Source organism: Macaca mulatta, chromosome 3, assembly GCF_049350105.2.
Source record: "Macaca mulatta isolate MMU2019108-1 chromosome 3, T2T-MMU8v2.0, whole genome shotgun sequence".
NCBI classification, from domain to species: domain Eukaryota; kingdom Metazoa; phylum Chordata; class Mammalia; order Primates; family Cercopithecidae; genus Macaca; species Macaca mulatta.
This window is the reverse complement of record NC_133408.1, coordinates 168,631,357-168,645,865: the sequence shown is the minus strand read 5'-3', so window position 1 is coordinate 168,645,865 and position 14,509 is coordinate 168,631,357. Positions and strand designations below refer to the sequence as shown.

At 40.3% G+C, this 14,509-nt stretch overlaps 1 protein-coding gene and 1 long non-coding RNA gene across 13 annotated transcripts in view; one reads left to right on the top strand and one right to left on the bottom strand.

The window, feature by feature from the left end:
• TNPO3 (transportin 3) overlaps positions 1–14,509 on the top strand; it is a 100,733-nt gene that overhangs the window by 46,149 nt on the left and 40,075 nt on the right. For 10 of the 12 annotated variants that reach the window (XR_013414646.1, XM_077994773.1, XM_077994778.1 and 7 more), the window contains 4 exon segments: positions 3,587–3,730; positions 7,351–7,526; positions 8,021–8,159; positions 11,046–11,192. Coding sequence is in view for 11 of the 12 variants with exons in the window: in XM_077994773.1 (XP_077850899.1) it covers positions 3,587–3,730; positions 7,351–7,526; positions 8,021–8,159; positions 11,046–11,192 (606 nt within the window). In the remaining variant the exon portion in view is untranslated. 12 annotated transcript variants of the gene reach the window in all.
• Positions 341–14,390, bottom strand: LOC144339925 (uncharacterized). The gene is made up of 3 exons (XR_013415521.1): positions 12,771–14,390; positions 581–792; positions 341–448 (listed from the first exon to the last, which is right to left on the bottom strand). It is a non-coding gene; the product is annotated as an uncharacterized LOC144339925 (long non-coding RNA).

Genomic DNA, 14,509 nt, shown 5'->3' with positions numbered 1-14,509 from the left:
TGAGTTTCAGGGGAACAAAGAAAGTCTTGAGGTAAAAAATAACTAGAAGAACTTAATGGGGCCAGAACCATATTTGCGACATTTTCTCATCTCATCTAGTGTGTTTTCTGGTGACTTTTAAAGTGTTATTTTATTTTTTAATCTGTAGAGACAGGGTCTTACTTTGTTGCTCAGTTTAGTCTAGAACTCCTGGGCTCAAGCAATCCTCCCACCTCAGCCTCCCAAAGTGCTGGGATTAGAGGTGTGAACCCCTGCACGCAGCCTCTGATGACTTTTTAAGAGTACTTTCCCCTCTAAAGCAAGAGCTCTCAGTTCTTTCCTTTCCTGCCATTCTTCCTTCTTTTTTTTTTTTTTTCTCAGACAGAGTCTCACTCTGTCGCTCAGGCTGGAGTGCCGTGGCACAATCTCGGCTCACTGCAACCTCTGCATCCAGATTCAAGCAATTCTCCTGCCCCAGCCTCCTAAGTAGCTAGGATTACAGGGTGTGCCCCCATGCCCGGCTGATTTTTGTATTTTTAGTAGAGGCGGGGTTTCACCATGTTGGTTAGGCTGGTCTCAAATTCCTGACCTTGTGATCCACCCACCTCAGCCTCCCAAAGTGCTGGGATTACAGGAGTGAGCCACCGCACCCAGCCCCTGCCATTCTTCCTTCTATAAATACTTGGATATTTACTCTGTGCCTCTTGTGGCTTTAGATAGTAACAGATGTCTCAGAAGTTGTTTATATCCTAGACATAAACTTATGTGTATACTCATGGTTATGTGGTTAATTTCTCTGTAAGTTAGCTGCAACTCCACCTTTTTTCAACAAGCATATATAATGCAATATGCACAATAAATGAAAATGAGTGAGTCTGCATTTAGTTAACCATCAAGTTCTGATGTTATTCGTTACAAATGATGTATACTTCAAGCTGACATGCTTAAAACTAGTAAAATAGTTGGTTCATGTGTGACAGATGATTCTGTTTCCCCATGCTGTTAATATTTCCTGGCTTTCTTTGGTAATACACTAATTATCATCCAGGTAAATTAGTATATAGCTAGTTATACTGATGATGATGTATAATATTAGTAAGATTATTGTTGCAATCTGCCTAGCTTTAGAGGCTTTTGAAGTAGAGGAAGTCCTTGATAGTAATCATATCTTTGTTCTGTATATATAAGCAAATAGAGAAATTTGGGAGGTAGCTATGGTGTAGTGGTTAAGATCATAGACTTTGAAGCCAGACTTCTTAAGTTTAAGTCCTGGCTATGCTATTTCCTACCTGTGCCATATTGGGCAAGTTACTTGACTGTCTGCCTCAGTTTTCTCATCAGTATAATAGGGATAATAGTATCTGTTTCATATAGTGGGGATTAAATGAGTTAGTACATATAAAGCTCTTAAAACAGTGCCTGTTGCACAGAAAGGGCTCAGTAAGTGTTAAAATGACTGACTGGTCAGCTTATTTGTCATGTACTTTTCTTCCTCTCCCTGAAATATAATGGCCTGGAAGAGAGAGAAGAAATAGAAGGAATCAGGTATATTAATGTACTTGGACTTCCTTTCTTCTGTCTTCTGAGAAGGAAAGGTTGTTTGTTTTGTTTTGTTTTTGAGACGGAGTCTCGCTCTGTTGCCCAGGCTGGAGTGCAGTGGCGCGATCTTGGCTCACTGCAAGCTCGGCCTCCCGGGTTCACACCATTCTCTTGCCTCAGCCTCCCGAGTAGCTGGGACTACAGGCGCCCGCCACCACACCTGGCTAATTTTTTTGTCTTTTTTAGTAGAGACGGGGTTTCACCATGTTTGCCAGGATGGTCTCCATCTCCTGACCTCGTGATCCGCCCGCCTCGGTCTCCCAAAGTGCTGGGATTACAGGCATGAGCCACAGCGCCTGGCCCAGACCTGAATATCTTATATAGCCCTCTGTGGGAATGAGCTGGCATACCCCTCACTTCTCTTCATCTTAGCAACCTAGCATTCTTTGGAGCACAATAATAAAGACAGTCATCTTCAATGTAGATTTATGTAGTAGATGAAGCTTTGAACTTGGAGAATTTTCCTGTGTGTTTTATATCTGCATTGTAACCACAAATATCAATATTTAGATCTGATTTAATAATACATTATGGGATTTCACCCCCACTCTCATGCCTCCTGAACCCCATGAAAATTATATTTCTAACTCATTGCTTGCAAGAGCTATTTTAAAACATTCTTTGTCTAGAAAAAGATGCATTACATTTTACTTTGGAAAAAATATATATCACAAAAACAGTCTACAAGGAGAAACAATGAGTTTTAGTCTAATTCTGTTTTATCTCTTTTATAGTATTTATAGTAGTATCACTTTCTGTGGGATAACATGTTTATTATTCTATTGCCAAAGCTGAAACATTAGCTTTTCTTGTGGAAATATACAGTAGTATGCCTAGCTTACTCTAGGTATCTATTCTATGACAACCAGGTATATAAATAAGTAAACTATTTGTAAAATAATTTTTTGGATAATACAACCTTAATGCAGAAGTGGGAACTAAGAAATTAGTAAGTTATTTCTGAAACAACTTGGGTAAGTCTGTAACCTCTCTGTACCTCAGTTTTCCCATTGAGAAGGTAGAGACCATAATAGTAGCTACCTATAAAGTTGTATTTGGGGATTGTGTTAGTGCAGTCTCATGCTGCTATAAAGAAATACCTGAGACTGGGTGCAGTGGCTCACGCCTGTAATCCCAGCACCTTGGGAGGCTGAGGCAGATTGCCTGAAGTCAGGAGTTCGAGACCAGTCTGGCCAACATGGTGAAACCCTGTCTCTACTAAAAATACAAAAAAGTTAGCTGGGTGTAGTGATGTGCATCTAATCCCAACTACTTGGGAGGCCGAGGTAGGGGAATTGCTTGAACCAGGGAGGTGGACGTTACAGTGAGCAGAGATCGTGGCACTGCACTCCAGCCTGGGCAACACAGCAAGACTCCATCTCAAAAAAAAAAGAAAGAAAGAAAAAATACCTGAAACAAGGTAATTTATAAAGAAAAGAGGTTTAATCAGCTCACGGTTCTGTGGGCTGTACAGGCTTCTGCTTCTAGGGAGGCCTTAGGAAACTTAACAATCATGGTGGAAGGTGAAGGGGAAGCAGACACATCTTCACATGGCTGGTAGGAGAGAGAGGGAGGAGGGGGAGGTGCTACACACTTTGAAACAACCAAATCTCGTGAGAACTATCAAAAGAACAGCAAGGGGGATGTTCATTCCCATGATTCAGTCACCTCCTACCAGGCCTCTTCTCCAACACTGGGGATTACAATTTGATACGAGATTTGGGTGAGGACATAGAACCAAACCATTTTGGGATTAAGTAGATTAGTGGTATTTAGAACAGTGGTGCCTAGCTGGATGCAGTGGCACATGCCTGTAGTCCTGTCTGGGCGATGTAGCAAGACCCTCTCTCTTAAAAGGAAAAAAAAAGACAGTGACACTTAAATAGCACTTTTAACTGTTAGCTGTTTTATTGCCATCCTTCTCATTATTATACTTGTAAGGTGATTGTAATAATGGTTTAAATATATAGATTAACATTATTCATTTTAAGTTTTTTTCCCTATTCAGATGACCTGTGTAGAAAAAGCAGGAACAGATGAGAAAATGCTTATGAAGGTTTTTCGCTGTTTGGGAAGTTGGTTTAACTTGGGAGTTTTGGACAGTAACTTCATGGCTAACAATAAATTACTAGCACTCCTTTTTGAGGTTTTGGTAAGTAATGACTTTATTTATCAAAGTATTTCTGCCAATCACTTCGTAACTAACCTGCTGGGACGTAACAGTGTTTTCAGATTTTTGCACAGTAACTGGAAAGCATGTATTAAGAACATAGCAATGTTCCTTGCTACCAGGTACCAAATTAAAAGTATCAGTTTTAATACTCAAAATAGGATATAGTTATGCTTAAGAAGAAAACAATCTTATATGCTGATACATGATTTACATTTTAAAATTCAAATAACCATTGGTATCTTTTTCCTCGTTTTAAAAATATAAATTCTGTATTTCAATAATGGTCATTGAATCCTAGACATTTCCATGATATAATTATATGTGCATCACAAGTTTAGGAAAAAACAGAACAGAAAGAATTAAAAATTATGTTTAGTGCACCCAGAGACAATTATAGATGAAGATACTGTCTTTGTAGTTGAGATTAGTTAAACATCATTGTATGTGCAAAATGGATTTGGGTTTTTGAGATTAGTAGAGTAAGTACTAATGTATTTTTATATACTTGTGTATTTCTTCTTTAAGCTTTGAAAGTAGCAGTGCCTAGTAATATAGTCTTGGTAGATAGGAGGTAGGGAGTCGTTAGAATATGATTACATTTTAGAACAAGAAACATAACATTATCTTAAGCATAAATATTATTGAAGGGGTGTTTGGAGAGGTGAAAAACTTTGTCTTTTTCTGCTGGTGGGTTTCCTTCAATGAAGATGTATTAGTATGGAAGCTGCATGTATTCTGAATGTATGCGGATGCACTATTACTTAGAAGATAGTACCATGATGCTAGATTGATGCCACTGTCAATTAAAGAAAAGAAAGACGTTCTTCAAGGAGACATTTGGCTTGTCAGTGGTAGTATATTTCTGCTGTCATTTTTGCATCAGAAGCTAAGTCTCAGGAAAATTAGGATGCTAGTCATTGTTTTGCTTGCCATTGTCTGTCTCCATGTATGTTGGTATCCTTCCTCAATAATGATAATATTTATTACCACCTCAACAAATAGTATGAAGAGTAATCACTGTGAATAAAGTCATGTCCCACTTTTGTTTAAAAAATTTACATGTGATTACATATAAATGGAGGACAGTCTAGAATATACTTCAAACTTAACAGTGGTAATTTCTGGGAATTGGGATTGGAGTAAGGAAGCAGTTAAGTAGTATGCCAGGATTATATTATCTCCTCTACTGATCCAGTGTCAGGACCTCTCTGTCACTAGTAAGAGTGTTTATCTAGAGTCAGGGTAAAATGTATTCTCATTTTTACATTCATTCAGTGGTTTAAAATCATGCTACTTTTTTTCTTTTGGGGGGGAGTGTCACAGGGAGTTAGGGTGTCTCTCTGTTGTGCAGACTGGAGTAGCTCCATTGGCATGATCGTAGCTCACTGTAGTCTCAAACTCCTGGCTTCAAGCAATCTTCCTGCCTCAGCCTCCCAAGTAGCTGGGATATAGGCATGTGCCACCATGCCTGGCTAATTTTTAATTTTTTTTAGAGACAGGGTCTCTCTTTGTTGCCCAGGCTAGTCTCGAACCGGCCTCAAGCGATTCTTCCACCTCAGCCTCCCAAAAATACTGAGATTACAGATGTGAGCCACCACACCTGGCCCATGTCATGTTTTAATTTGCTTTATGTTTGGACCACGACTTTCTTGTACAACTTTCCCCCAATAGCTTTTTAAAAAAACTTAAAAATTAAAATACTTGATATATACAAAAGAATAAGTATGAACACTTACTATTTATTTATTTATTTTTGAGACAGAGTCCCGCTCTGTCGCCCAGGCTGGAGTGCAGTGGCGCAATCTCAGCTCACGGCAACTTTTGCCCTCTGGGTTCAAATGATTCTCCTGCCTCAGCCTCCTGAGTAGCTGGGACTACAGGTGTATGCCACCATGCCTGGCTAATTTTTTGTATTTTTAGTAGAGACAGGGTTTCACCGTGTTAGCCAGGATGGTCTCGATCTCCTGACCTTGTGATCTGCCCACCTTCCAAAGTGCTGGGATTACAAGTGTGTGCTACCGCGCCCAGCTCGAACACTTACCTTTTAATAACTTGATAATATAATGAGAATCTTTGAACCCACTATTCAATCTAAGAATAACCTAATGAATAATTTGCATCTTTGTGCTCTCCCAAACCTGCTTGTATAGCTTTTTGTCCCACTGGAGATTTTAAATATCCTTTTAAAAAAATTTTTCAAGGAAGACTAATATGCCCTTACTAAGTGCATTTAACCTCTCAACTGTACTCTCTTCACTAGAAACCCGGGAGGATTCCCTTCTTGGCCCTTTTGGTCTGCTCTGATTTGCATCAGTTCTTTAGATGTACTCCCCGCCATCTTGGGACTTGCCTTTACTGTGCTTTCTGGATTAAAAAGTTAGAGGTTTCTTTCAAACCCCCTCAGATAACATCTTCAGGAAAGATATAATGGAAAGTAAACTTGGAATTTTTGCATGCCTGAGAACTATTTTTATTTTGCTTTCAATCTTGATTGATGGCTCAGTTAGTTATGAAGTTGTAGGTTGAATATTATTTTCCTTCAAAAGTTCAGAGGCCCTGTTCTCCTTTACTAGCGTGCATCATTGTTAATGAAATGTTGGAGAACTCTGACTTCTGCTCGCTATTATTACCTCCTTCTCTCTTCCCCAGAAATTTTACAGACCTTTGTTTAACTTTGGTATTCTGAAATTTCACAGTGATGTGTTTAGGTATGTGTCTTTGATACTTGTTGAGCCCTTTCATTTTAGGCAGTGCTTGAATATCAGAAAAAGGATGGAAAAGATTTTCACATACTAGAATAGGGTAGGGAACACATGGCATTCCATTTGGACCTTTGTTTAACTTTGGTATTCTGAAATTTCACAATGATGTGTTTAGGTATGTGTCTTTGATACTTGTTGAGCCCTTTCATTTTAGGTAGCACTTGAATATCAGAAAAAGGATGGAAAAGATTTTCACACACTAGAATAGGGTACACATGGCATTCCATTTGGAGGGGCTGGTGTGAACAAGAACATGGAGATTACAAATGATATGACCATGACTTAGGGACAGAAAGACTGATTTGCTTGACGTATAAGGAAACAGAAATAGGATTGGGAAGATTGATGGATGTTTTCTCATGGAAGCCTATGACTTGACTGTTACACATTTAAAGTACATGTTCAGAAAGAGGCTGTAATTGAAAGAAAGAAAGAGGCTCTAATTGTTTTCCTATTATACTTATCCATCACTGTCCTCAAAGGATTGGTTCCAGGACCACCCACTACCCCTGCCCCTCTGTGCACAGTTTCCAAAATACACAGATGCCCTAGTCCCTTATATAAAATGGTGCAGTATTTGCATATAACCTACCCACATCTTCCCATATACTCTAAATAACCTCTAAATTACTTATAATACCTAATACAATGTAAATGCTATGTAAATAGTTGTTATAGGGTAATTTTTAAATTTGTGTTTTTCATTGTATTATTATTTGCTTATATTTTGAATATTTTCTATCGATGCTTGGTTGAACCCTAGGGTATGCAGGGCCAACTGTAGATCACTCCTTAGTGATCATACTTCTTGCTTCCCTATTCCTGCTACCTCCCCAGCAACAGGATAAGACCTCATCTAACCTACATGAAGCTGCTTCAGACTGTGTATGCTCAGCTCTCTATGCCATTGAGAATGTGGAGACTAACTTGCCATTAGCTATGCAACTTTTTCAGGGAGTGCTGACGTTGGAGACTGCCTATCATATGGCTGTGGCGCGTGAAGATTTAGACAAGTGAGTAATTGTTTAAGTCTGGAGCCCTGGGTTTACCTACAGTCTGGTCATTCTTTTAAGTCACTTTTTATTATTTATCTGTCATTTGTGATTCTCGGTGATTCTGTAAATGTACAGATAGTTGCTTCCTAAAGACACTCTACTACGCTTCTCTGAACGGAGAGTGGCAAATTGGATGTGGGGTTTGTAGAATTACCATAGAAATGCTAAGGCTTTAAAAATTAGAGACAAATTGTAAAATATCAAGTGTGATTTGATGGGAATTTTTATTCAAATGTTTTAATAATTGAGAATTTGAACTGACAAATCACATGTGTAGGAGTATATGATCTAGGTAAAGGTGTCTGTCATGGGGATTGTGATACAACATAGTAAATAATCACTAGATGTCCCTTAGACTGAGGAACCTTTTATTTATTTGATTAACTGTGCCTGTATATACTTATAATATCCAGATTTCTGACTCATTGTTCTCATTCGCCTGTCTTCTACAGAGTTCTGAATTACTGCCGTATTTTCACTGAACTATGTGAAACTTTTCTTGAAAAAATTGTTTGTACTCCAGGCCAAGGTCTTGGGGACCTCCGAACTCTGGAGCTGCTTCTTATCTGTGCAGGACATCCTCAATATGAGGTAGTGTTTATGCTATTCTAAGGCTATTATTCTCCAAGTTGTGTGCTGCATATTATCTATATTTCATTACCTCATGCCCAGCTTTTATTGTTGAGAAATTATAGTCTTGTTTTTAATTAATGTGATTTCCTCTGTTTTGGAATTTAAAAAAAATTATATTTGGGTTTCTGCATTGTGTCCATCTCTATTTTCTTACCTGGTTGGCTGGGCTGACTGTGGTAGACCCCTCAAGGAACTCGTTAGAAAGCAAGCCTTTCCAGCGAACCCCTTGTCTAGCTTGACTTATTCTCTAGAGCTTTATAGCTAAAAAACACCGAATTCTAACTATACCTCCACAAGTCTTAACATCCCCAATTTTTCTCCAAATGATGGATGAGAATGACAAAGGGATTGAAAAGACTTAAGGGTCTCTGTCATTCAAAATCCTTGACACCCTACCTACCGAGGTTTGCTAGATTTTTTTAAATCTAATTTATTTGAGAAGTTTTATAGTATAAGAAATGAGAAAGGGTTGGCCTTGGTGGCTTACGCCTGTAATCCCAGCACTTTGGGAGGTCAAGGCAGGCAGATCACCTGAGGTCAGGAGTTTGAGACCAGCCTGGCCAACATGGTGAAACCCTGTCTCCACTAAAAATACATATTAGTTGGGCGAGGTGACTCATACCTATAATAACCCAGCTACTTGGGAGGCTGAGGCAGGAGAATTGCTTGAACCGGGAGGTAGAGGTTGCAGTGAGCTGAGATCAGGCCACTGTACTCCAGCCTGGGTGACAAGAGCAAAACTCCATCTCAAAAAAAAAAAAAAAAAAGTGAGAAAGAAGTGCTCCCAAGTTGGGCATTGTTTTAAATAGCTCTGTTTTGGATCCTTGATGGGAAATGGATGGTAGGGACCCTCTTACTGTGCCTTAGGCACAGTGGTCCTGTGACTCTCGACCCGTTTTCTGTTATCACATGCAAGACAAGGTTTATTTGTTTTACGTAATGTCATGAGGATACCTAGATTTGAGTGGAACCCAAAACATTTCTGGAAGAATGTAACCCCACACAATTATCACTCCTTTAAACAGTGCCATATGGAAAAGAGGCTACGAGTAAAATCCCAGGCCTTTTCTCCCTTTCTGTCACACTCAAGAAAACAGGTGAATAAAAGTGACATGAAGCTGAATCAGTTATGTTCAGGAGTTACAGATGATTTTGAATCTCAAACATTCAATGCAGTGATTTCAGAAGTTTCAGAAAAATACTTTAAAAAAGACTTCTGGCCAGGCACGGTGACTCACGCCTGTCAGCACCTTGGGAGGCCGAGGCAGGCAGATCATAAGGTCAGCAGTTTGAGGCCAGCCTGACCAACATGGTGAAACCCCGTCTCTACTAAAAATACAAAAATTAGCTGTATTTTTTGTATTTGATGGCACGGGCCTGTAATCCAGCTACTCAGGAGGCTGAGGCAGGAGAATCACTTGAACCCAGGAGGTGGAGGTTGCAGTGAGCCAAGATCGCGCCACTGTACTCCAGCCTGGGCGATGGAGCAAGACTCCATCTCAAAATAAATAAATAAATGAATAAAAAAGACTTCTGGCTGGGCATAGTGGTTCATACCTCTAATGAGGTTCATACCTCTTTAACACTTTTGGCGGCTGAGGTGGGAGGATTGCTTGAGCCCAGGAGTTCGAGACCAGCCTGGGCAACATTGGAAGACCTTGTCTCTACAGAAAATTTCAAAAATTAGCTGGGTGTGCTGGCGCACACCTCTCATCCCAGCTACTCAGGAGGCTGAATGGGAGGATCGCTTGAGCCCAGGAGTTCGAGGCTGCCATGAGCCATGATTACACCACTGCACTCCAGCCTAGATGGCAGAGCAAGACCCTGTCTCTGCAGAAAAATTTTTAAAATTAGCCAGACATGGTGGCAAGTGCCTGTAGTCCTCCTAGCTACTCAGGAGGCTGTGTGGAAGAATCGCTTGAGCCCAGAAGTTCAAGGCTGCAGTGAGCTATGATTGTGCCCCACTGCACTCCAGCCTAGGTGACCCTGTCTCTAAAGAAAAAATATATATCTTTTGAGACAGGGTCTCACTCTGTTGCCCAGGCTGTAATGCTGTGGTGCGATCACAGCTCACTGTAGCCTCAGCCTCCTGGGCCCAGGTGATCCTCCAACCTCAGCCTCCTGAGTAGCTGAGAATACAGGCATGCGCCACCTACATGCCTGGCTAATTTTTGTATTTTTTTGTAGAGATGGTGTTTTGCACCTGGCTGAAATTTGTTTTAAGTAAAATAAAATTGGAAGCGGTGGCTCATGCCTGTAGTCCCAGCACTTTGGGAGACCTAGGTGGGAGGATTACTTGAGGGCAGGAATTCAAAACCATCCTGGGCAAGATGGCGAGACCCTGTTTCTACTAAAAAAAAAAAAAAAAAAAAAATTAGCTGAGCTTGGTGGTGTGTACCTGTAGTCCCAGCTACTTGGGAGGCTGAGGCAAGAGGATCGCTTGAGCCCAGGAGTTAGAGGCAGCAGTGAGATGTGCTTGTGCCACTGCACTCTAGCTGGGGCAACAGAATGAAACTCTGTCTCTAAAAAATAAATAAAAATAAAGACTTCCATGTCTGTTATCGTTTTCTCTAAATTCAAAATTCAGTGTACTTTTGGAGGCATTACCTCAGGACTAAATGGAATGTAAAGCCAGTCATTCTAAATGGAGATTTGGGCCTAACATGGGAAGACAATTTGGGGAGATAAATAGTAAATCTGCTAGAGAAAAGGTGACTTCTTAACTGACTCCACTCATATTATTTAAAAATATATCTTTCTTCCTATATGGTCATGGTGATAATAAAATGTCTTCTTATTCTATTCCTTTCCCATTCAAATAAATCATCTCTGTTAACCTAACAGGTAGTAGAAATTTCATTTAACTTTTGGTACCGACTCGGGGAGCATTTGTACAAAACTAATGATGAAGTTATTCATGGCATCTTCAAAGCTTACATTCAGAGGCTGCTTCATGCCTTGGCTCGACACTGCCAGCTGGAACCAGACCATGTAAGTTCCCTTCTCTACCTCTTCAAATCTTAATTTCTTCCTCTTGTCAGTGCCAACTTGAAAAGGAACTGAGAAGATAGATAATAAACCTGGCTGGGTACCCTGGCTCATGTCTGTAGTCCCAGCACTTTGGGAGGCCAAGGTGGATGGATTGCTAGAGGCCAGGAGTTCAAGACCAGCCCGGGCAACATAGAGAGACCCCTGTCTCTACAAAAAGAAATAAAAAAAAAATTAGCTGGGCCTAGTGGCACACGCCTGTAGTCCTAGCTACTCAGGAGGCTGAGGTGGGAGGATTGGCAGGTTTTGTCACTCTACAGCTTATACTGAAGAAGTCAGTACCAGTATAATCTGTTAGGCCTGTTTAGGAAAAAACAAAAACAAACAAACAAAAAACACTCCAGCTAAACCAGTAATTCTTTTCCTAGGAATTTATCTTAAATCTGCAGAAGAAAAAACAGCTATTTTATATACAAAATGTTATCTATAAAAGTAAAAATTATAAACCCATATACAGCAGTATAATAAGAGTTATATGAACTATATAAGAAGAGTTATGATTTAGCAACTTGATGGAGCAATTAAAAGGTAGTGAAATGATGGTATGGTAAGAGAAAAATCAGAATGTAAAATTTTGTACTCTTTTTTTTTTGAGAGGGAGTCTTGCTCTGTCGCCCAGGCTGGAGTACAGTGGCGCCATCTCGGCTCACTGCAAACTCTACCTCCCAGGTTCACGCCATTCTCCTGTCTCAGCCTCTTGAGTAGCTGGGACTATAGGTGCCCGCCACCACGCCCGGCTAATTTTTTGTATATTTAGTAGAGACGGAGTTTCACCATGTTAGCCAGGGTGGTCTCAATCTCCTGACCTTGTGATCCACCCACCATGGCCTCCCAAAGTGCTGGGATTACAGGCGTGAGCCACCACGCCCAACCAAAATTTTGACTCTTATTAATAGTAGAAAGTAAGTGGTTAGATGAAAACTAATACAAAAGTGAAATATTTGTGTGTATGATTTTGCCCCACGAACATACACATTTTAAAAATCTTATTTATACTCATTTTATAGTTTAAAAGAATATAGAAATCTATTTGTTTAGAAAAAAATACTAGAAATATTATTAGTTTATTAGAAAACTCTTCAAACATCATGCTTAATCTCTTCAAATTTTGCCACATTTATTTCATCCTGTTGGTTGGTTGAATCCGTCCTTTAATTTAGGACCTGCAGTAAGTTTTATTGCTTACAATTAAATCCCACGTGCTATTCTCTTAATTTTAATGTTAGTATTTTGTTTGAGTCATGGTATTTTGTATCTCCACACAACCTTAGTCATGATCTAGTCTAGTGGTTTTCAGACTGCACCCACCACTCGGAGGCCGAGGTGGGTGGATCACTTGAGGTCAGGAGTTTGAGACCAGCCTGGCCAACATGGCAAAACCCTTTCTCTACTAAAAATAGAAAAATTAGCCGGGCATGGTGCCGGGTGCCTGTAATCCCAGCTACACAGGAGACTGAGGCAGGAGAATCACTTGATCCCAGGAGGTGGAGGTTGCAGTGAGCCAAGATTGTGCTACTGCACTCCAGCCTGGGCAATAGAGCCAGACTCAGTCTCAAAAAAAATAAAATAAAGTGACGACTCCTGTCTTCAGCTACATTTTATTTGGAAGCCTGATTTATAAAGCAGGGCCCCTTTTGTTTAAATGGCTTTGTGCTTAATCCCTTTTTTGCCTTCGCTGAATCTGTGGCACCATTTCCCTTGTGGGTAATTTCTTACATTTGTAAGTGTATAGTGCTTTATAATTTGTATAGTGCTTTATAATGTTAGCCATTATCTCATCTGAGATAGCCATCATATTTCCTCCTCATTTCTTGACCTTAATTTCTTCATCTTAAAGCAAGGAGGTTGAACTAGATTAGCAATTCTCAACAGTACTAAGGGCTTTTCCCAGGTATTTGGGCCCAAGATTCTCATACATGCCTTTAACCATCTTATAATTGCTAACTCTTTGTTTACTTACAGAAGTGTGTCAGAATAGAAAAGATACAGAAGTGTTTGTAATAGGAAACCATGGAATATAAATGATGTTTAAATTTTTTAATGACAAATTTCAAATGCACAGCAAACATGAAATAATGTCATAGAGAACATCTGTATACCTACCACCTAAATTCCACTATTCATATTTTACTATGCTAGTTTTATGTATCTGTCCACCTACGTGAAATTTTTTTTTAAGTTTAAAATTCTGGGCTGGGCATGATGGCTCACATCTGTAATCCCAGCACTTTGGAAGGCCCAGGCGGGAGGATCACTTGAACCTGGGAGTTTGAGACCAGCCTGGACAATATAGTGAGACCTTATCTCTACAGAAAATTTTAAAAATTAATTGAGGCCAGGCGTGTGGCTCATTCCTGTAATCCCAGTACTTTGGGAGGCAAGGCGGGCAGATTGCTTGAGCTCAGGAGTTCGAGACCAGCCTGGGCAACATGGCAAAACCCCAACTCTACAAAAAATATAAAAATTAGGCAGGCGTGGTGGTACATACCTATAGTCCCAGCTGCTCGGGGGCTGAGGTGGGAGGATTGCTTGAGCCTAGGAGGTCAAGGCTGCAGGGAGCCAAGATCAAGTCACTGCACTCCAGCCTGGGCGACAGAGTGAGGCCTTGTCTCAAAAATGAAAATAAAATTATATTTTCTGTGTGAAGTTATTGTGACAGTGGTTGATTTTGGTAGATCTTGAAACATAAATCTTCAGAGGTTTGTTTGGCACTAAAGAGCTGACCTTCTCTAGATAGGCTTATCAGTTAATTTACTACTTCCAGGTCACTTCTCACTCTCACCAAGCCACATTTTTCCAACAACAGAACAAGCTGTAGCTTAGAAATACAAAACACAGCCGGGCACGCTGGCTCATGGTGGCTAACACTTTGGGAGGCTGACGTGGGCAGCTTACTTGAGGTCAGGACATCAAGACCAGCCTGGCCAACGTGGTGAAACCCTGTCTCTACTAAAAATAGAAAAATTAGCCAGGCGTTGTGGTGTGTCCCTGTAATTCCAGTTACCTGGGAGGCTGAGGCAGGAGAAACACTGGAACCTGGGAGGTGGAGGTTGTAGTGAGCAGAGATCGCACCACTGCACTCCAGACTGGGTGACAGAGTGAGGCGCCGTCTCAAAAAAAATAAAAATAAAATACAAAACACACACACAGACCAAATAGTTTCTCGTGGTAAAGGCAGAGAATAGGTTGTGTTGACTTGGCATACCTCACAGTTTGGGAAACCCTCTATCTAAAATAAAATACCCTCATGATTTAGGCAA